The sequence below is a fragment of the Ambystoma mexicanum genome, chromosome 9 (genome assembly GCF_040938575.1).
Source record: "Ambystoma mexicanum isolate Mex_15411 chromosome 9, UKY_AmexF1_1, whole genome shotgun sequence".
Lineage (NCBI taxonomy): Eukaryota > Metazoa > Chordata > Amphibia > Caudata > Ambystomatidae > Ambystoma > Ambystoma mexicanum.
The window spans coordinates 976,434,921-976,458,616 of record NC_090931.1 but is presented as its reverse complement, the minus strand read 5'-3'; the positions used below and the strand labels follow the sequence as shown (position 1 = coordinate 976,458,616).

Here is a 23,696-nt window from a genome sequence, read left to right as displayed (position 1 = left end):
AACTGCCCGGTACTGCCACGAAGAAGATACACAGCGGAGGCGCTCCTCCACATTAAACTGCGGGTCCTCGACCCCCTCTCTTTCACTGTTCGACTTCTACTATATCCCCGGTTCACAATCCTGCAGGTGTTTCTTGTGTTCCCTCTGTGGACCCAGGTATCCCTGTACCTTCAATAGGCACTCCTGGTCCTCTTTAGTTTCCAGAAGCTTCAGACGGTTCCCACTATGGTTGTTCGGTTCTCGTGCTGCCTCCCGCAGCTCTGCACGTCTCTGCTAGACCGTGTGGGTTTGGTGGGTTCTCACGCCTGAACTTTCTTGTTCTGTTCCTGGTCTACGAGCACACGGCAGATCAGTGAGGGACGCCATAATTCCTCAGACTGCGAGCCGGTCAGCAGTTTCAAATTAGCTTGCAGTGTGGGTGTTTCAGTCCTTCCTCCTTCTTTAAGCCACTGGGAAGCTAGAACTTTCAATCCGATTCATGTTGGCTTTGCGTCTCCTCCTCATCCCAGTATATTGCAATGTAGAGGGAGAGAGACAGAGAGAGAGAGAGAGAGAGACAGAGAGAGAGAGAGAGAGAGAGAGAGAGAGAGAAAGAGACAGAGAGAGAGAGAGAGAGAGAGAGAGAGAGACAGAGAGAGAGGGAGAGAGACAGAGAGAGAGACAGAGAGACAGAAAGAGAAAGAGACAGAGAGAGAGAGAGACAGAGAGAGACAGAGAGAGACAGAGCGAGAGACAGAGAGAGGAGAGAGAGAGAGAGAGAGAGAGAGAGAGAGAGAGAGAGAGAGAGAGAGAGAGAGAGAGAGAGAGAGAGAGTGTGTGTGTGTGTGTGTGTGTGTATGTGTGTGTATGTGTGGGAGCGAGAGAGAGATACTGTGTTCTTCCCAGTTCGTCACTAGTCCCATACGGGGGTTCCCTCCCCATGAAATCCACAGGCTGAGTACCACCCCCTAGGGGGACTATCAAGGATTCAATAACTCGGAATAAGTGAAGAAGGCTGGCTGCCAACTCCCAAAGAGATCCTTTGGGTGCCAGTGTGGAGGCCCACATGGATGTCTCCTACAATGCTGCCATCTTCGACAGAGCTCAAAGTCATGCAATTTTAAACATGCTTCCTTTTGTGCAATGATCTTATAATAAAAAATATTTCACACTGCCCTAACAAAGCTAGAAGTCCCACTCGGGTAAAAAGCTGAGATTTTGATTTTCTGTACCATGTCATCAAAAGTAAACATTTTCTAGGCCTTCACATTTGCATTGAAAACGAAAACAATTATCCTCTTGCCAAGGTAGCACAAACTAATCACTCTCAGCTAGAATCAATTCTTCAATACCAATAGCAGTAATAGCTGACCAATACTGGACCCTACGTTAACATAAGCCCTTGGCAGACCGTAATAGAATCCATCAAGTAGCATGCAGCTGGGTAATAACGCAACCAACCGTTCCAGCGGTTAGAAATGCGTTTTCTTCATTTTCCCTCAGAACTGCGAGCTATGCACTGAATCTTAGTAAATCAAATATGGAAATCAGACTGAAATTAACATAACACAAGGACGTTTATTCTGCACATTTCTCAATACAATCCTAATATGTGTATTAAGAAAGACAACAAATATATGTCCATGATTTAGTACAGATAAAGTAATCACTTCACTCCACTTTAAACCGAGAGGCTTGGTATGCAAGTAAATTGCATGCATGTGGTTTTTTTTTTAACTGATGTGGCGGAATAAAACTTTCTTCCATAATGATAAGGATTAACAGCAGACAAGAAATATTTTCAATAGTGCCATGAACAAACTGTCACTTACTCTAAAGCAGCAGTATGGGATACACTACTCACTGTAATCGTATTTCTGATGCTTGTATCTGCTTAGATTCACATGCTGTGCATAGGCCGACATCTAGTGGAAGCTGCAGAGTATTACAGTTTGTTTTTCGAAACTCGAAAAGGGGTGTCGAACTAGGGCGTGCCAGTAATACTATCCCTAGTTTGACGTTCACTGTACCCCTGATCCCTCACGCGTGTAGCACCCTCAGATTGTATTTTTTCTGACATGGAGTAGCGCGAGTAGAGATTATCCAAGCAGATAAGATAGATAATACTACAAGCATCCATGCGCCTTCTCTCAGAGGGGTGGAAGGGTGGGCGCATGTGAATCCAAGCAGATACAAGCATCAGAAATATGATTACGGTGAGTAATGTATCCCTTCTGAGGCTTGTGGAATCTGCTTAGATCACATGCTGTGCATAGATTAGCGAGCAGTGTTAGAAGAAGGAGGTGGGATGTGAGAAGGGTCATGAGCAAACAAATTTCTTAGAACCGCTTGTCCCACTTGAGTATCTGTCTTGGAATGAGTGTCAATGCAGTAGTGGTGAGTAAAGGTGTGGATAGAGCTCCATGTAGCTGCTTTGCAAATGATGTCAAGGGGTACATTTGCAATGAAAGCCAGAGTGGCCCCAGTACCTCTTGTAGAGTGGGCCGTTGGCGTAAAAGGCAGTGTTTTATCTGAAAGGGAGTAGCACAGTTGGATACATCCGACTATCCATTTAGAGATGGCACCTTTAGAGACGCGATCTCCTTCTCTGCCTAGAGCTATGGAGACGAACAGTTGATCTGTCTTTCTTAGCGGTCTGGTCTTGTCTACGTAGTAGAGGACCGCTCTCCTCACATCTAGTGTGTGGAGTTTCACCTCAGCAGAGATTTTGGGTTCTTGGAAGAAGGCCGGTAGATCAATGGACTGGTTAACATGGAATTTGGAAATGAATTTAGGTGAAAACCTAGGGTGAGTGTGTAAAACCAGTTTATCCTTATGAACAGTAAATAAAGGATCCTGCACTGACGATGTAATGGCTACTTAAAAGGCAGTCTTATAAGTCAGGTGTTTGAGACTAGCTTTATGCATGGGTTCAAAGGGACGTCCCACGAGTTTAGCAAGCACCACATTAAGGTCCCAACCTGGTGGTGGGTTAGAAATTGGAGGGTAGTCTCTTTTTCCCCTTCCATAAAGGCTTTGACAACTGGCACTTTCCACCATGACACCTTGTTATGGGAGGTGGTGTAGGCTGACAGCGCCGCCAGGTGTACCTTGAGTGAATTAAATACTAACCCTGCATCCAGTAGGTGGAGCATATAGGTGACAATATTGGAAGGAGTACAATCAATTGGGTTGATTTGTTTATTCTGGCACCAAATAACAAATATTTTCCACTTATCAAAGTAACAGTGCCTTATGTTAGCTTTTCTTGACTCTTAAGATATCCATACATCTCTGGGGTAAATTGAGATGGCCGAACTCTAGTACTTCAGGAGCCATGCTGCCAAGTTCATCAAGTTGGGTGGAGGATTCACTGTTTGTCCTTCATGCTGGGAGAGTAGGTTGTACCAGCACAGGAGTCTGATGGGGTCGCACACCGCCAGTTTGCGTAGGTGTGGAAACCATGGTTGTCTCACCCACATAGGAGCAACTAGGATGAGCGTCATCGGTTCCCTGTGCATCTTGTTGACCACCTTCCTTATCAGAGGGGTTGGTGGAAAAGCGTAGGCAAACATCCCTGACCAATTCATCCATAGCGCATTCCCCTTGGAGCCTGGCTGGGAGAACCTGGATGCAAAGTCTGGGCATTGTCTGTTTTTGCCTGTGGCGAATAAGTCTATAGTGGGGAAACCCCACTGAGAGAAGAGATCGTCTAGGACTTCTTCGTGTAGTCGCCATTCGTGTTCCTCTGGGAGGGGATCTCTGCTCAGAGCGTCCGAGCGTCCGCTAGTGAATTGAGGTCCCCTGGAACATGTTGGGATGACGGATAAATCTTCCGTCTGAGTGCCGATTTCCACATTTTCTGAGCAAGCATGGGCAGATTTGGCGAATGAGTGCCCCCTTGTTTGTTTAAGTGAAACATCGCCATCGTGCGGTCTGTTAGGATCTGCACTGACAGGTTGGATAGAAGGGGTTTGAATGGCCAAAGCTGTCATGAATGGCCGGGTTCGACCTTTCTGGACTTCATGATCCTTGATGCACTGCGGCATTAACTCTGCAACCCATCCAAAACGGCCGCCGACAGAACTGCGGCGGTCTACCCTTTGCGTGCACTCGCCAGCTTCCTAGAAAACCAGCACGCCCCCGCAGCTCCGCGCGTCTCAACTCTACCCCTTAGTTATTAGACGTGTTAGAGTTCTCCCTCTGCTTATCGTGCATTCTACCTTCCTTCACTCCTGGAACCCCCCTCCTATTTCTTACCTTTCGTTATCTGCCTTCCTGGATTAATTGACATTGTTCCTGGATATTCAAACGCTACCGGCTTGGCAGCTGGCTTCCACGCTGGAACCCGAAGACTCACGTTCCAGCTTATAAAAGTCACGGTCGGTGAAAAAGAAAGAAGCCACATCCCGGAAGAACGCCAACAAGGATAAAAAGGTGAGAAAGAAGGGAGCTTCTGACAGATTGAGACGCCAGGAACCTGATACGGAAACGGATATGGAAGCGGCAGTCCAAGACCTCATGAGAGGTATGCAAGAATTAACTACCGAGGTTCAAAATCTTAAAGCCGAAAATGCAGCCTTAAAACAGCTGGTCCTATCCCGGGATTTCGCAGTCAAGGAAATCGTTCCGCTTGGCGGAGTTGTGGATAAGTATGATGGATCTTCTAGGTCCCTACGTTCCTTCCTTGATTCATGCTTAGTGCACTTCACTTTCAAACCCTACTATTTTTCTACACCACGAGCAAAGGTTGGATTCATGACATCCCACTTAACAGGTAATGCATTAACATGGGCTACTCCCTTGGTTAATTTTGGAGATCAGCTTTGGGATGACTACGAAGGATTTGTGGATGCCCTAAAAGCCATGTTCGATCAACCTGAGCTTGTCTACAGCGTACAAGAAAGACTTCTTGAATTTAAACAAGGGAGTCAGGACATGCTCTTTTACGTCACTCGATTCAAGCAGCTAGTCAAAGAAGCAGATTGGTCGCTAGAAGCCGGTTTCACTCTCTTCAGAAGAGGTTTAAACGATGAAGTTAAGGCTCAGCTAGCCAGAGTGGCTCGTCCAGGAAACTTCCAGGCCCTTATGGATCTTTCCTTTGAGATAGCCTTTCTCTCCTGGATCCCGAAATCTAAGAAAAGAAAGGCGAAAACCTCCCCAAAAACAGCTACTGAATACTTAACTACCAAAGAGACTGTTGCTCCACGAACCCCTGATCCGGAACCCATGCAACCAAGTGCCTTTAGGGGGCCAATTTCTCCACAAGAAAGGCTCAGCAGAATCGATACTGGCCTCTGCATGTACTGTGCCTCTGACAAACATTTGGTTAGAGAATGTCCTATAGCACCACCCTGGCGTTCGGGAAACGCCAGCTCCCGATCCGAAACGGAGCACAGCATCGGGAGAGAGATGCCTGCTCCGCATCCATTCCTTCCTTGAATACTCCTGGACAGAACACCTTAGTATTTCTACAAACTGTACTGACAACTACAGAGAATGAATCCTTCCCCATCTTGGCTCTCGTGGACTGCGGTACCATGGGGATCTTTATTGATCATGAATGGGCCACCGCTCATGGGATTCCGAGAGAGCTCAAAGAAGTGATACAACCCGTGGAGGGAATCGTCGGAAGACCTTTGTCTTCAGGTCCTATTACTCACCAATCAAGGGAACTACAATTGTCAATAAACCACCAGGAAAGAATACGGTTTGACATCATAAAGGCTGCCCACTATCCCATGGTATTCGGCATGCCCTGGTTACAGAAGCACAACCCTTACATCAATTGGACAGCAGGTTCCTTGTTCCTTGGCTCTGAGTTTTGTATGTCACACTGTTTATGTCAGGACACATCCCGGATCCCTCTAATAAACTCTCAGAACCATGAACCATCCTCCTTGAGCGTGTCCAACATTATCCAAGTACTGGAAACTTACCAGGCATTTTCTGATGTCTCTTCAACAGACATTGTTCAAGCTCTTCCGCCACACAGACCTGAGGATTGCGGCATTGAAACGGACTCTTCCGCTGTGATTCCATTTGGGAGAATGTTTATATTATCCGAGCCTGAAAAGAAGGCCCTACGTGAGTACCTGGATGCCAATATAGCAAATGGAACCATCCGGACTTCAAAGTCTCCCGCAGGCGCGTCCTTGTTTTTTGTTCCAAAGAAAAACACAAGGGAGTTATGACCTTGTTTGGATTACTGTGGTCTTAATCAATGTACCCTCAAGGACCGTTAGCCATTACCACTCATTTCAGATATTCTGGAGGCCATTCGAGGAGCTGTTCTATTCACCAAACTCGACCTTAGGGGTACTTACCATCTCATTAGAATTAAGGAGGGTGATGAATGGAAGATGGCCTTTAGAACTCCCTTCGGCCACTTCGAGTATTTGGTCATGCCCTTCGGTCTGGCCAACGCTCCTGCGGTATTCCAACGATTCATGGACAGATATGTTGTTCCTTTTTGTTATCGTATACATGGATGACATATTGATTTATTCTAAAGACCCTCAGATTCATGAAGAGCATGTTAAGGCAGTTCTACAGCGATTACGAGAAAAACTCCTGGCCAAACCTGAAAAAAGTTTATTCCATACTCAAACCGTTCACTACCTGGGTTTTGTACTCAGTCCTAAAGGAATTGGAATGGACCCTGGCAAGATAGATTCCATACTCTCGTGGCCGGCGCCTACCACTGTAAAGCAAATACAATCCTTCTTGGGACTTGCAAACTTTTACAGAAAATTCATTCCTACATTTTCTGCAATTGTAAAACCCATCGTGGCTCTTTTAAAGAAGGATACATCGTTTGTTTGGTCTACAGAACAAGAGAAGGCCTTCCAACATCTAAAAAGAAAATTCACTGAAGGTCCTATCCTAGCCCAACCCGACATAGATCGATTCTTCCTGGTGGAAACTGATGCTTCGGACTATGCTATTGGGGCAGTCCTAAAACAAGAATTTGAGGACAGGATGGAACATCCAATTGCCTATCTATCCCTTACTTTGACCCCAAGTGAATGTCATTACTCGGTCCTGGAGAAAGAGTTTTTGGCCATCCGACGAGCATTCACTGATTGGCGTCATTTACTCCTGGGAGCTAAATATCCAGTGCAAGTACGAACAGATCATTGGAACTTACAAGTATTAAAATCCCTGGAGTGCAGAAACAGTCGCCAGGCCCGTTGGGCCTTCTTTTTTGCACAGTACCAGTTTCAGATCAACCACCTTCCCGGAATCAATAACATCGTTGCTGACGCCTTGTCCAGACGCCCCGACTACGAATCTGTGGCGGTCATGGCATTTCCCAAGATGTTTCCAAAAACTGTTAGTGGCACAAGCCAATTGTCGCCTGAAAGACATTCATGCCCATACTCCTTCCTCAGATCTCTGGAAGGAAAACACCCAGAATAATCATTGGAACTTGAATACTAAGGATGGTTATCTCTTCAAGGATCAACAACTGGTCATCCCTACACAAGGACTGAGAAATAAAGTCATGAATCTCTGTCACGATACCTTTCATTCAGGACATCGAGGCATCACTACTGCCCTTCAGCTCATACAGAGACAATTTTGGTGGCCAAGAATGATCACTGACATAAAGGCCTACATTCAATCCTGTGCTGTGTGCAATCGGAAACACAACAATAGAAAACCTGCCGGTCTTCTGCAACAACTTACATTACCAATTCGTCCTTGGGAGTTCATCGCTACAGATTTTATTGTGGAATTACCACCATCCCGGGGATATACAACCATAATGGTTACAAGTGACTTGTTTACCCATACAGCACATTTCACACCACTTTTCAAATTGCCCTCTTGAACTTTCCGGGATATTTATTGAACACATATTCAGACTTCATGGATAACCATCCAAGATCATCTCCGACAGAGGTCCCCAGTACATATCCCGGTTCTGGAAACACCTCTGTCAAATACTAGGTATTCAGCAAGCATTGCCTTCAGGATATCATCCTCAAACCAACGGGATCACAGAAAGAACCAACCAGACTTTTGAGCAATATCTCTGCTGTTTTGCTAGCAAGGTCCAGGATGATTGGCCACTATTGATTCCAGCAGCTGAATTCGCTTACAACAATTCAGATCATTCGGCCATCAAGACAAGTCCTTTTTTCTGCAGTCAAGGATTCCATCCTTCGGTTTTACCATCAATTTTGCCACATCCTACCCCGTTACCTGCAGTTGATTCCTGGATTGAAAAATTGGTGAACGGCCACAAGGATGCTAATGAACACTTGGAAAAGGCCAGGATAGCTGTTAAACGATATGCAGATGCTAAGCAAAGACCTAGCCCTTCTTATTCAATAGGGGACAAAATCTGGCTATCCTCCAGACTCCTTCCTCGACATCTATGGCCTAACAAACTGGCTCCCAAGTATTACAGACCCTTCACCATCAAAGAAATCATTAACCCAGTGGCATATCTACTTCAGCTCCCAGACTCCTGGAAACAAATTCATCCGGTCTTTCACACCTCCTTATTGAAGCCATATGTACAGTCCAATCAGACAGTTCCTAGACCTAATCCTGTGCTCATCAATGATCAAGTCGAATTTGAGGTCTCCAGGATATGTGATTCCAGGTATAGACAAGGCCAACTACAATACTTGGTGGAGTGGAAAGGCTATCCCCCTACTGAGCGTGCATGGGAACCATTTTCTAACATGAATGCTCCCAGTCTACTACAAAGGTTTCATCGAATACACCCAGGCAAACCAGGTGGGTCCGGGCTCAGGAGGAGGCATGCTGTCATGAATGGCCGGGTTCGACCTTTCTGGACTACATGGTCCTTGATGCACCGCGGCATTAACTCTGCAACCCATCCAAAATGGCTGCGGAAACAGAACTGCGGCGGTCTAGCCTTTGCGTGCACTCACCAGCATCCTTGAAAACTGGCACAGCTCTGCGCGTCTCAACTCTACACCTACAAGTTACTTGACATGTTTGAGTTCGCTCTCTGCTTATCGTGCATTCTACCTTCCTTCACTTCTGGAACCTCCCCCCCTTCTATTCCTTCCCTTTCGTTATCTGCCTTCCTGGATTAAATGACATTGTTCCTGGATATTCGAACGCTACCGGCTTGGCAGACGGCTTCCACGCTGGAACCCAGGGACTCGCGTTCCAGCTTATACAGGTCACGGTCGGTGAAAAAGAAAGCCACATCCCAGAAGAACGCCAACAAGGATAAAAAGGTGAGAAAGAAGGGAGCTTCTGACAAAAGCGATCTGAAGACTGCCAGAAGTTCTAACAGATTGATGTGGTTCTGAGCCACTGTGTGAGACCAGAGACCCTGAGCTGTGTGTTGAAGGTAGTGAGCTCCCCACCCTGCCAGGGAGGCGTCTGCTGTGCCGACGGCTTGTATCTCTGGATCGTAAAAGGGTTTCCCCTTTGTAAGATTCTCTCTTGTCCACCAGCGAAGACTCTGTACTAGTGTTGGCGAAACGACCACTAGATCGTCCCACTGACCACTTGCTTGAGACCACTGTTTCGCCAACCATTCCTGCATGGGTCGCATGCGCAGGCGCGCATAGGGAACCAGGTAAATGCAAGATGCCATCATGCCTAGCAAACACATCGCTTTGCGTACCCTTATTTGGCAACCGGACTTATACTGAGGAATTTGCAGCAATAGACTTGGAATTCTTTCCCCTGATGGAAAGGCCAAACCCTCTTGGGTGTTTAGGACAGCTCCTAGGAACTGTTTTGAGGTGCTCGCACCAGGCTTGATTTTTTCTCATTGATTGAGAAGCCCGATTGGAAAAGGAGGTCGATTGTTCTTTTAATGTTTAATCTGCAAATTATGGGGGTTTCCCCTGTATTGAGCCAGTCGTCCAGGGAAGGGTACACCGGGATTGCCTCCCTGCGTAGGTGCGCCGCCACCACCGCCAGTACCTTGGTGAATACTCTTAGAGCCGAGGCTATTCCAAAGGGCACACCTTGAACTGGTAGTGCTGGCTGTCTATCTTGAAACGCAAGAATCATCTGTGCGCTGGGAACATTGAAATATGAAAATAGGCATCTTTCATATCCAATGTTGCCATGTAATCCCCCTTTTTTAGTAGGGGGATTACCTCTTGGAGTGTAGTCATGCAGAATTTTTGTGGCTTGACATACTTCTTGGCAGGGCGCAAGTCTAATACTGGGAGCATCGTTAGATCTTTTTTTGGCACAAGGAAGTAGGTTGAATAAATACCCTTGTTTACCTGGTTGCCCGGGACGAGTTCTAGTGCGTCCTTTGCAAGTAGAATGGCGATCTCCTCGAGGAGGATTTTCTGGTGCTCCGAGGAGTGTACTCTGTCTTGGAGGATGGTTGCGGGGGCGTTCTAGTAGCTCTATACAGTATCCTGCAGAGACTTTGGACAGCACCCATCTGTCCGAAGTGATCCCTTCCCAAGCCTGGGTGAAGGTGGAAATTCGCCCCCCTACTGGGGATGCATGGGAAGGGACCCGGAGCGGAACATCACTGTTTACTGGGTGGCGTACCACCTCTGGCGGGGCTGCCTCTACCCCTAGCGCAGCCCCTGCGCTGACCTCTGGTGAAAACCTGTGTGGCCTGGGACTGATTTCTGCCCCATGGGGTTCCTTGATTTTGATAGTAGTTGGAACCCCTCTGGGAGCTTTGGCCGCGAAAGCGACAAATATTATTTCCCCTCTGACCTGAAGGCTTATTTGTCAATTGGCTGAGAGATTTTAAGGTCTCGTATTTTTCCTTAGCCGTCTTTAGTGTCTCTTCCACTGCTTTCCCAAATAGAATGTTCGGCTCGACTGGCATGTCTATGAGCGTGGCTTGGGTCTCAGGCTTGAACCCGGACTGTCTTAGCCAAGCATGGCGATTTATTACTGTGCCTTCGGCTAGCAACCTTCCAGCATTGTCTGCCGCATCAAAATTTGACTTAAGGATGCATCCAGACACAGACCTTCCGTCTGCTGCAATTTGGGCTAACTGTCCCTTTAGTGGTTCAGGTGCAGAGGCTGCTAGAGCAGCTACTTGTTCCCATTGATGGCAGTTATAGCTTGCGAACAGAGTGGTACTGTTAGCAATACGGGCCTGGTAGGCTGACGTGGAGGCAACTTTCCTACCCAGAGCGTATATTCTTTTGACCTCTTTGTCGGGAGGTGCTTCGGAAGAAGCAAGTGGTGTACCTTCCCTCTTTCTGGTAGTTGTTACTACGAGGGAGTCGGGTTTTAATTGCCCCCTAATGTACATGGGATCAGACGGTACGGCGCTGAATAATTTTTCCACTTGTGGATTGACTGCACGATTAAGATTAGGCGTTACCAGCGAGGGATCGATTCTGCGCTGGATGGATCTTAATATGGGGATAGCCTGGGAACTGGCTCTTCTGTCACCTAAGATTTCCTCCGCAAAATCTTTATCTTCTTGGGCACCTTGTGTGTCTATTTGGAAAGGAGCTGCTGCTTTTGCCAGTACCTCATTGAGGAGTGGCTGATTCTCAATCAGTGAGTCGTTCACCGGGGGTCTTTCGGAATAGGAGAGTCTAGATGGTAGGCCTCCGCCTCATCTTCCTCCTCCTCCTCCTCCTCCTCCTCCTCCTCCTCCTCCTGGTCCTCATCGTCCCCATAGTTAGAAACCCCTGTCTGGTCTTCCACCATATGTGTTTCTGTTTCCTCGCTATAGGACTCTGGATGGTAAAGTTCAATTAGCAAACGGTCCGAAAATGAACCCTGCGCTGGAGCCTCAGAGCGGAGCCTTTTAGTAGGGGGTTTAGAGGACTTGGACCCCGAAGGGGCTGGAGTGCTGGAATAGCTCTGGAAGTAATTAGGGTCTTTCTCATAGAAGTCTGCCATAAATTACATTCTTCTCATTACCCTATCAATGTCGTCAGAACTCAATTTTTTTGAACTAGGAATGACTACAAGATTCTCTTCCTCTTCCTCCATGCCCATATCCTGAGCAGTGGGAGGAACAATCATTCCCTTGGTGACAGGGTCAGGGATTTTGGATTTTTCTAAAGATTTAGGGTCTTTTTGTTTTTCCTTTTGAACCTGGTGTTTTGAGGTTTTTTAATGTTTTCCGCCCTCCCCATGACTAGAGGAATGTTTTCCTGAACCTTTAGGGTTTTCTGAGTGCTTCGATGCCTGGCGTCAAGTTTCCGAGGTGGCTTTCGACACATCGTGTCTAGGCTCGGAGGTGGTACGAGATTCGGAAGTTTTGGTAGAGGGGCGTTGAGTCTCGGAAGTAGACGTCGAACGTGCTACTTGGGGGAAGAGGTCGGATTCGTCTTCTGACGAGCGGGCCTCAAAGACCTTTGGTAATGTGGAACCTTTCCCAACTGTGGACGGTTATTTGTCGTGAGGCAAACGTGACCGGGAACGCCTAAAGGACAAGGAATCAGTGGACTGCTCTCTCAATGCCTTCTGTTGCTGATCGCTCGACATACGTGACAAATCTCGGCTGGGGCTAATGTGCTTGGTGGAAGTGGTGTGTGTTGCGCTCTTGCCGCTGGGTGTTGTCCCCATAACTGAACCGCGGGTCAGTCCTCCGAGGCCGGGGGCTTGCTTTTGTGTGTGTCTGAAGTCACCCCTGTGCCCTCGCCGTCTGATAAAGCGGCATTGCTGCCATCGCTGAAGGATCCCACGGCGTTCATGGCCTCTAGCTGCCTGGCGTAGTGGGCCCAGTGCTTCATCGAGCGGTCTTGAGTGTTTTGGGCTTGAAGAGCTTACAAGCTCTACAGGTAGCCTCGGGATGGTCCTGTGGGAAACCCAGGTACACGTATTGCGATAGTCTACCCAGGGAAACTTCCTGTTACACTTCGGGCAGAATTTAAAAGGGAGTACTCTGCATAAGTTACTAATTGGCAGCGGGCGGGTATATGTAGGAAATGAGTGAATGACCAGCCCCCACTCTCCCTTTTTGCACAGGCCCGGGCCGAGGCCTTCTGAGGCCCAAAGTCCGTCGTGTAGTCTCGACGGCCGATTTCCTCAATCTCGATTAACCAACGTCGATCTTCGGCATAGGGTGGGAGAAACAGGGACATTTTGTAACAATATTGATAAATGGCTAAAGCCAAGGGAACTCCGCGATTTGCTTCCGACAAGTATGGCGGAAAAAAACAATCTGAGGGTCCTACACGCATGAGGGATCATAGGTACAGTGGACATCACACTAGGGATAGTATTACTGGCACGCCCTAGTTCGACGCCCCTTTTTGGGTTTCGAAAAACAAACTAATACTCCTAGATGTCGGCCTATGCACAGCATGTGATCTAAACAGATTCCACAAGCCTCAGAAATTATGTTACTTAAGTCACTTTCTGCAGAAAAGGTTATATGCAATCAGATATATGACAGTTATCTGTGAAATCCACCTGTTCAAATTCCAAGTCGGGGATGAGGAGCATAAAAAGACAGCTCAGGAGCACAGCAGATTGAGATTCCCATCTCCCCTCTTCCGGCATTCTGTTATTACTTTATGGCATGCCCAGGGTTGTTTTTTTTTGCCAAAAAGTGGGGTGACTCGTTGCTACCAAGAAAGCTCGGTTTTGCAACCTGCCAATTTCCAGTGAGAGGCAATGGTAGCAATTACCATCAGTTATTCCTTGCCCCTCTGGGCCTGTGTTATGGCCAAATTATATTTTTGGACGCTCTACTGTGCTATTTCATGGCACCCCTAAACTTGCCCCCCCCCCTTAGGTTTTCGGATTGTTAACTTTACTTATGAAGTCCCCTAGGCATTGTAGGCCTTTGAACATGCTGTCCGTTGGTAGTCCTTATTTCTCCTATGGCAAGGGTGCTTTATAAGCGCATAGACTATTTTCTTAGTCCTACTACCTGTAATTTTGTTTTGAGCCAACCCTTTGTTTGGAGAAACCGCAAGGCAGGTTTAAAATGGCTGTGATGCAAACCTGGGCTACTTCGGAGCCGAGCTACGGACTGTCCATATTGGATTGGATTAGAATGGTCCCTTTAGTTAAACAGGCCAATGTACAAACAGTTTGAGTGAACCCGAGTGTTCAGTGGTTTTCAGAGCCACTCTCATTGTCTGGCTGCCAAAACCTTAGAGTGCCTGCCTTTTCTGTGATTGGAGGGCTAGCTTAGGACAGCCCATGAGTGAACGTATTCTTCTAATAGCCTGTAAATTCATCAGGTTTGGTGGAATTGTGTCGTTTTACTTGCATGCATTGTTGGAGGATTTTGCGAGAATGCTATGCTACTGAATATTTAGGCCGAGGTTTGGCCATGATTGAGCTGCTGCCCCTTTTGTGTTCAATTTGTGGTCCTCCCTGGATTTTGTGGTTTGCTTTCGTAGGACATGTTTGCCACTATACATTTCCTGGAACGGATGATTAAAGATTTCATCTAGACACGCAGTATGCCCTAACTGATTCCAGAATTGTGTGTGTCTTTTTGGATTTGTGTATTACTATCTAAAAACTACTGCAGTCTTTACCCTTACTACATGCCTCTGTTACTTTTACTATAAGTCTTTAAACACTGTCACGTTAAATGTACTGGTTTCTCATAATTTAACATGTTCTTAACCCCTGTTCCTTGCCCCTAATTATATTCCTGATGTGCGCTACATTTCATGGACAGTTTCCCGATCCTTTCCTTGACACTTCTTTCCTTCCCCTTGATGTTTTCCTTTCTTTCCTGGGTAAGAAAGTTTAACACCCTAAAGTGTACGCGGAATCATAACATATTGCAGGCCTTGATAACAACAAATGTTCTGATCTTTAATTTGCGTACCAACTCATGTAAAGGAATTGGCTTACTAGAGGAACAATTACAAGTCAAGTTACTCGCTGTAGTCCTCCAAACTGTACGGGTGTCCCTCGCTAGGGACGGGAATGGAACCTTTTTCACCAGAAAAAACGTCTTTTCCCTTTAAATCTGGTTGTGCGATGGGGCGCGGTTCCGGGAGCATGCTCTCCCTTAACTCCGCCCTGCGGCACCACACCTCAGTCCCCTTTGACGCATCAGCTATATTACACTTGCCTAACAATGTTGCTTATTAAGGGGGGAGGATGGTGGTATATATGGAGGAAAGGGGACTATGGACTAGGAGTACTTTGGTCACTACGGTGAGTAACTTGTAATAATTCCTACATCCCGTCCCCTCTCCTCCATACTGTATTAACCAATGATTGAAGCCCCGGGGAGGCCGAAACGTTGCAATCCCTAAGAAAGTGCTTCAGGACTGCTTGCCTGAAGGATGTGTCTGATCTAGCACTGGCGTCTAAGCAATAATGCTTGCAGAAAGCTTAGGGGGGGTAGCCCAAGTGGCAGCCCTGCTGATTTTTTGCCATGGCACATGCCTTTGGAAGGCTACTGCTGTTGTCTTGGATCTGACCGCATGAGTGTGCATGTTACGGGATCTTCACGTGCTGACCCCTTGTAGGCTTCTTGGAAGGCTGTTACCATCCACCTAGCTATCGATGCATTTGAAGCCTGGCAGCCTGGTTTTGAACCACCAAAATTCACAAACAAGGCCTCCGACTTGCAGAAGCCCTTTGCCCTGTCCAGATAGATTTTTAGAGCTCTCGCGACGTCGAGGCAGTAACAGCTTTTCTGCCTCTTCTCCAGATTCGGAAAGAGAGTTGGAAGGACACTTTCTTCGTTGAGGTGAAACAGTGACACCACCTTTGGGAGAAACAAAGGGTGTATCTGGAGCACGACCTTGTCCCGATGGAAAGTATTATATGGTTCTGATGACACAAGGGCCCGAATTTTGCTGATCCTGCGCGCCGAGGTAGGGCACACCAGGAGCACAGCCTTGATTGTGACCAGTGTGATGCCTACCAATGCCATGGGCTCAAATGGGTTATGCGCCAGGGTGCACAGAACCACGTTGAGGTCCCAGGCCGGGTGAGAGCATCTGACAGGTGGGTAAAACCCGCCAGATGCCTTTTGACCACAGAGTTGGAAGAGGAGAAAATGTTATCACCAGAATTTCTGTATGCCCCATGGCCATCAGGTAGGTCCAGCATGTGTCAACCTGAATGCCGACTGTGCCAAGTGTGCTCAGAAGGACAGAACCTGATCGAGGGTGCACAACAATGGATCTACACCCCTTTCTTTGGTCCAGAGGCAGAACCTGATCCATTTGCTGGTGTATTGGTACCAAGTGTAAGTACGTCTTGCCTTCTGGATGATCTCCAGGTTGTCTGTCAACAAGTGGAGGTGCTGCAGCGTTATGTGCTCAGGAAACAGGCTGCTCGGGCTAATTTCTCCAGAGAGGGGTCCACTACTGCACCCCTTGCCGAGATAAGATTAGATCTGCCCCCACTGGGAGGGGAACTAGTGGTCGATTCGACAGTCGCAAGAGTTCTGAAAATCATGGTCTGGCAGGCCACTGTGGCGCTATCAAAATGAGGTGTAGTTGATGTGCCTCTCTGATCTATTTCAATGGTGATCCTGCACAGGGGCGGTGACCTGCTGGCCCCGTTTGCTGAGGTAGTACAGCAGGTAGGCCTGTCCGTCTGAATGCAGACTGGGCTGTTGCTGATAACCAGAAAGAAAGCTTTTAGAGCCAGCCATATGGTCATCATTTCGAGCCAATTGATGCGATTGCCCTTGTCCTCTCTCTAATAGAGACCATGGAACACTGTGGTGGCCCAGAGTGGCTCCCCACCCATCAAGGGAAGAATCCGTCGTAATGGTGTATGCCGTCCGGGGCTGTCTGAATGGTTTTCAAGTCATAAGATTAGTGTCCATCCTCCACCATAGCAGGTCATGCTGTAGATGCGTTGGGATAGCGATGAATGCTGCCTGAGCAACAGATTCCTGGCTCCACGAGGCTAAAAAGTGCAACTGCAACCTCCTAATTTTGTGCCTGGTGTGAGGCACTGCCAGGAGGCAGTATGCCATAATCCCTAGCAGGGTTAAACAAAAAGAGGCTACGCTGGAGTGGGAAGGACTGGAGGGCTAGAGAAGCTATAACATGGGGGTTGTCCTCCCCTCTATGAATCTGAAAGGTGTACGGGAATAATTCAGTGTACACTGGTTATTTAGACCTTAAATGGAAACACATATCATTCTGGGCAACCATTAAGAAATGCAACATGCTTGCTGGTGCTACACATATGACTCAAACGAAATATACAAAATGAATTTTAATTTTTCATTTAGCTTGCTAGTATTAGCTTTTTTTAAAAAAAGGGTTTTTTGGTGCAGGAAAAATAAGTTGTTTTTCATAACAGTCCATGATATCCATTCATGTAATAACATACATAGTTGCACGTTTCACTGTATCAAAAGGAAACTGTACTTAGTGACAATAGATGGGAGTTAAACATTTTTACATATGACCAACATCTTGGAAATCAAAGTATCCCATGTCATTGGGGATAAAGAACACACTGTGAGAATGTAGAGTGAGGAGACAGATGAATCTGTGTCTCCTGTGCCCGGCTGGAGTCTGACCTTATATTCGGTCTACGTCTAGATCCGATGTTAGGGATTTAGGGACACAGCACAAAAGAAAGCCCGTGGAAAGTCTGGGTGAGTGTGCTGTTGATGTCATAGAGGGGAGGACAACCCCCATGTTATAATCCTTTGCAGGTGCTGGTCTGACCATGCAGAAGTTACCGACCTGCTAAGGAAATGCCCCATTGCCACTTTGATCGCTGCGACCTTCCCTACAGTGGGGAATATCATCTGTGCTTTTGTATCCCATTTGAGACCCAGGAAGTGTGCTAGAGCTGCGACTACTCGAGGTTGATGGAGAACCCCACTTCGTAGAAAGTATGCATTTGCCTGGTTGCTGTATTCCCGAACTCCACTGGTGATTCCGCATGAACCACCCAGTCGTCGAAGTATGGGTACACATGGTGGCTCTCTGACCTGAGGAGCGCCGCCACAGAGTTCATCAATCTTCTAAACACCCTTGGGGCTGAACGGAGCCCAAACGGAAGGACCCTGTATTGGAAGTGCGACCCGAAACTGTAGGAAGGAGCAGTGGGGCGTGTAGGTTTGCATCCTTCAGATCCAGGGAGTACGTCCAGTCTCCCCCACACAGACTCTGCTATTGGAGGGGTAAGTAAAGGTTCAAGAAGGACAGATCTAGGACCACTCGCAGGCCTGCCTGGTTTTTCTTCTGTACTGCGAAGATACAAGAGTAAAACCGGAAGCCTCTCTGAGAGGGTGGGACTACCTCCAGTGCCTCGGTCCTTACAAGCGAGCGGATCTCCACAAGGAGGGATGGCGTCCCGATCTAAGGGAGAGAAGAAAGGGGGGGGGATTGTGGTATGGGAAGGTGGAAATCCGGAGATAACACTGAGAATATCCAAAGATCCGTGTCCACCACGACTGAACGTGGAGAGCATGCCTGCAACACACCGGAGGACGGTGGATCTTGATGACCCCATCATTGCCTCTTTCCCTCTGAGGCTGGTATGTATCTTTTTCTGCTGTTGGTGCCTGGTGTTGGCTGGGGACCCGTTGGGCTGTCTAGTGTGACAGTCTTGGAAACCTCTAAACCCGCCAAAGGTACAACCCACGCCTGACCGCGATTGTCCCTGTCCAAAGCGCCTAGATTCCTGCTATGCAAGTATAGCCAGTGATTTGGCTGTCTCCGAGCTGTTTTTCTTGTCCAACTCTTCATTTGTGGAAGCGTGGAACAAGTCCTCTCCTTCAAAAGGGAGGTAGAGGACGTGGTCTTGCATGTCTGGATTGAACCTGGTGGTCTTAAGCCATGCCATCCGCCTCATATCTGAAGCCACACAGATGGCCCCACCGGCCATATCAATACGAGCCACTGCTGACTCCATTAAGACTTGTGCCACCATTTTGGCCTCTGCAACACCAGCCTTGAAACTAGCCTGTCTGTGAACCGGCAGGTCCGGTAGGAATTTAGCAGTCTCCCCCCATAGTCCCTGATTTGCGGCAGCTAGCATGACGTCTGCATTGGCTTGCCGTAGGTGTAGAATGGCATTGAAGTACACCTTTTAATCCTCCAGGACCTTTTCCTCCTTGCCTAGGAGGACCGAAGTGCTCGCAGATGTTGTGGATGTCTGAGGTTTTGCATACCTTGACGGTGTACCGGTGCACCGAAAGGAGGAGGGAATTGACCTCTGCCTGCCTGTATTTTGCATCCAGCCGCTTGTTTGTTAGTTGCATAGAATGGGGTTTTGTCCAGCCCTTTGTCGCCAGGGTCTCCACATCCTTTTGGAGTGGGATACCTGATCTGGTAGATGAGCGTATAGTCGACACTATCACTAGGACCCCCCGCTTCTGGATGCTCCTTCTGTGGCTGAGGAATGCCCATTTTTTCTGCCAGACCGGCCAGTCAGTCGTGGAATGCTCTTGCGGAGGAAGAGGTGTCTGGTTCCTCATCTTCATCAGTGTCTGCCTGGTCCGCTGTGTCCTGCGGGTCTGTAGTGTCTGCAGGCAGCGTATTTAGGGGAGCCATGGGCTGGGGGACAGCAGGAGGCAGAGACAGGGTCGTGCAGCTAGGCTGAGCTGGGGCTTCTGTGGGCTGTGGCAAGGTCACAACGGCGCTTTTAGACTGACTGTACTGGAGCCGGTGGCTTTACTGGAGCTGGAGGCTGTGGGAGCACTGGCGGGATCATGTCTTGAATGATTCCCTTGAGGATGTTCCCCATTTGTGGCGATTTCATAATTTTTTTTGTGGCACGCTCCTGTACTGGTACGGCTGGAGGTAGGGACCGACGTGAACAGTTGAGTCCCTCCCTGCACTGCTCCAGCCCTGGGCGTAGGGCACCTGGCCCGATGGGGTTGGGTAGGTAGGATGGTGCCCTTCTGACAGCACCGCTATTTTGTCTGCCTGCGCTGCCACTTTGTCGGGGACCGCTCCACGCACAGCTTGTGAGTCTGTGGAGGTACTGGCTTTGACCTCAATCTGTTTGCCTGAAAACGTAGGCGCGGACCTGCCCTGCACCTCACGTGCCAACCTGGTAGGCTGAGCGGCCTCGGACATAGTGCTGGGAGTGCCTTTATCACTGTGTTTAGTGCCCTCCCTCAGGCATAGGTGCGGTACTAGTGCAAAGCCTCTCAGAACTGGTCCAGGATTAGAGCCACGTAGCCCCTCCGCTGTGGGACAGGGAGGATCCATGGACCCCCTCGGCCGTGAGCTATCTGAGCCTCCGTACCCTTGCTGGTAACAGAGCCTAATAGGCCCCACCCACTAGATCGCTTCACAGGGAAGGAGTCACCGTTGCGGGGTGCTTTTGAGAACAAGAAATTCACATTTTTTGTCTTTCTTCTTACGTACTCCTTTATGTGGTTTGGTGGGGATCTGACAAAGAGCTCCCCACACCTCGCAAGCCAGTTCTTCAGAGCCCGGGGTGTAAGGGCATTGCATGCTGAACAACCTTTCCAGCCGTGGTCTTTGCCTAGGCACCGGAGGCAGAATGCGTGCGGATCAGACGTAGGGAAAGATCCCTCGCAGGCCGGGCACCAACTTAAACCAGTTGCAGACGACATGCACCGGGGATGGGTGAGGCACCAATGGACGTTGTAAAATAAAATCCTAGAGAAGATTTGTATAGAAAAAAAATTAAATTAAAATTATGGAGACAAACATCCCTGGGAAAGACTTTGCATGTGTGGAATAACAAGAATCCCACAGGCCTCACCCACAGCGGTGGTGAGGTATGTCTGCTCCCGTAGATGTGGAAAATAGGACTGAGGTGTGGCGCCAGTGGCTGGCGTTAGGAACATGCTCCTGGGGCCGAGCCGCCACGCACAACTAGATTAGAAGGGGAAATGTTTTCTGGTGAAAAAGGTTCTGTTCCCGTCCCTAGCAAGGGACGTCCATTCAGTACGGAGCAAAGGGGACTGGAGGTAGGAGTACATGTCAGAAACGTTTTTTGTAGCTGGCACAATTTATATCCTTGTCTTTAAAAACTGACCACACAATGAGAAGAAAAAATTGAATGTTTTAGACCAGTGGTAGTTAAGGACGAATGCAGTACAATAAAAATAGAACAAGAGCTGTATAAAAACAAACTTGCCCAGAATAAACTTTCAGGGTGGCCATGCATGCAAAAAATTGCTAACAATATACAAAAAAACAATGTGCACAGTTTAGGGAGCTTCATTTGCGATTTTAAAAACGACCCTATTCTTCTACGATTTCCCAGGAAGTCACAGAACTGGAGGAAGCCCTGAAAGAGTGAACATGAAGAGTTAAGAATGGATACAGTTCCTTTTCCATATCAAGCTATTCAGTGTATGGAACTTTCTTTTCGTAAAACAAACGCTTACGATTTGTAGCTGTTCAAACATTGACACATCTAAAACAGGAGCAAACTAATTGTGCCTTTAAATCAATAACATTGGCAGTCTTCTTTAACCGTTCAGAATAAAGACCATACCTTGTTCCCACAGTGCCATCACCAGAGTCTTGGCTTCCTGCCTCACTTGGCGTGCTCACAGATTTGGAAGATGGAGACGTAGGCGGAGGGACTAAATAGTGAAACAGACAGGTATCCGCTGTTACTACTCGCAGAGGTTGCACTGCTCATGAGGTTTCCAAATCAATTTAACATGAGGTATTTGAAATAATAATAACAGTCAAAACAATATAAAATGATGGAAGAACAAAAAATACATGGATGAAAATGAATAATAGAAAAAAGGGGGAGAAGACAAAGTTAACAAATGGCATGCTTCCCATGCAAATCGGTTTGTGGTATATAATGCATTAGGGTTTCACAAAGAAAAACAGATGAAAACTATGACATGATAATGTTTGGTCTCGGAATTTTAACACAGCCCTACAAAAGGTTGGCAAGTAGAATCACTGCGAGTCCTAGGATTTAAAAAGTCTAGGAAACTCTACAGGGAAGGATGGGGAGAGGGTGATGCATTGTAGCTGAAAAAGGGAACGACTACTGAAAACCCAATCTAGCAGTCACTTTATGTGGGGATGAAAACATCTAATCTAAGCGATTGTATTGCGGTTACGGCCAACCCTGGGAATTTCCTCTCACAAGATTGACTTTCAAAAGCAGGTGGCAAATGGTAGATGACAGCAATAGAGTAAGACAGGGACGTACGTTTAAAAAAGGCATGTCCACTGCTAAAACCACCTGCAGCCCTTACAATAATGACCCTTACGGATGGAGATTCAAGGGATGCTTCAATGGACGTAAGCCAAGAAGCCTTATACAATGGGTCACTTCAAAGAATGCATACATCTGATTTAGACAGAAAGTCCTAAAAAAATCAATTTAGAGCATTACGTCTATGCAAATATTTCACTTTTTCGTGTGTTATTGAGATAAATGCACTTTACAACCAACCCCTTTTTCGTCCAATCGGTCGAGTTTTCACAGATTTTTTTTTAGTATTATTTTTGAACGTTTTTGTCAAATTTGGTAAAGTAATCGGAAACACAATACATTGTTTTAACCGTTTTAAGAAACGCCTTCTGATATGAAAAAATGTGAATGATTGCAAAAGGAACGGGTCTGAGAAATGATGCATAAAAAGCGGGGTGCTTTTGGCAACTTAGAAATAACAAGAATGACAGCATGCAATAAAAATACAATAGTAAAAACGGTAAATGTAAACGTTTTCCCCATTGTTCGCGAGTCCACCAGTTGAACATAGAAACATCACTGATTAGGCATGATAAGCTCCAACATAAAGTAATTGACACCTTACACCTTTCCCATTGCTCTCATTCCGTTTTGGACTTAAGTAGTGTTTTGGATAACCTAGCTACACTTTAACTGCAGGAAAAAGTTACATCCAATAAACCCAGCTCATAACGAAACATATATGGAAGTTAACCTTGCGGTAAGCATGACAGACGAATAGTTATTGGAGATGCAATACAGTAAAGCAGTTTAGAGTCTGTAGAAGCAGGTCTGCCAACCTGAGCTCTCCCTCCACCCGCCAGAATCATACAACAGTAGTCATTTAGCCGCAAAGATTAGTATACGTGTGTCTGTCAAATAGCACGAGGAAAAAAACCAGTGCCTGTTTTAAAGGGTTTAATGAAGACTCCCTGCTTTTCTTAGGACACTTTAAATCGAGAATGGCACCTCCAAAATGGTGCGTGCGCCTTCCACCAGGATTTAAAAAACATCTTGTAATACTTTTTAATTTTAATGAGGCCGCTTTTGCTAGGCTCATACTGCCATCTAGCGGTCAAACCACATGTACTGCAACATTACGGCTTCTGTATCAAATGAACACTCGGTTGCAATAATTCCAGTAGTACAGAAGAGTTTATCCTAAAAATGACGTGCTTTCGTTGAGAGAAGGAGAGAAAGAACGAGAGCGTGTTTGTGCGTGCACGCTAATTTTTAAGAGATGGTCGGATTTGCCGTGGTGATGTAGCATTATTTTGAATCCTTAACATTTCACCCACAAACAAAACATCCGCCGGTTATCGAATTTTATTTTCCATTATATACTAACTTACAATGCTCCAAAAATGCCTGGAAACAAAACTTCTCATTAACAACACGCCTCCTCGCCAGGGACATAATTTCACCAAAATGCCGGGGGTGGTGGAAGTGACATGACCTCTGATGACAACACAGGAAGTGATGTAATTTGACCCCACCCTGAAGTGATATCACGGGAAGCGATGGAACTCCACCTTTTACTCCTTGACAAAACATTAAGTTGCATCACATAGCATTGTTCCTAATTACACTACTAAAAATAAGGTTACAATATCACTATAATGTGATATACATTTCATACGGTTAAGCCCTCGTGTGTGAAGGGCGAGTGCTTT

At 47.0% G+C, this 23,696-nt stretch overlaps 1 protein-coding gene across 7 annotated transcripts in view; it reads right to left on the bottom strand.

Moving 5' to 3' along the window:
• DYNC1I2 (dynein cytoplasmic 1 intermediate chain 2) overlaps positions 1–23,696 on the bottom strand; it is a 1,097,199-nt gene that overhangs the window by 815,062 nt on the left and 258,441 nt on the right. For 4 of the 7 annotated variants that reach the window (XM_069616204.1, XM_069616201.1, XM_069616205.1 and 1 more), the window contains one exon: positions 21,316–21,406. In XM_069616204.1, coding sequence (XP_069472305.1) covers positions 21,316–21,406 — 91 coding nt within the window. Of the gene's footprint in view, positions 1–21,315; positions 21,458–23,696 lie in introns of all 7 variants that reach the window. The other 3 variants (XM_069616199.1, XM_069616203.1, XM_069616200.1) reach the window with 1 other exon arrangement.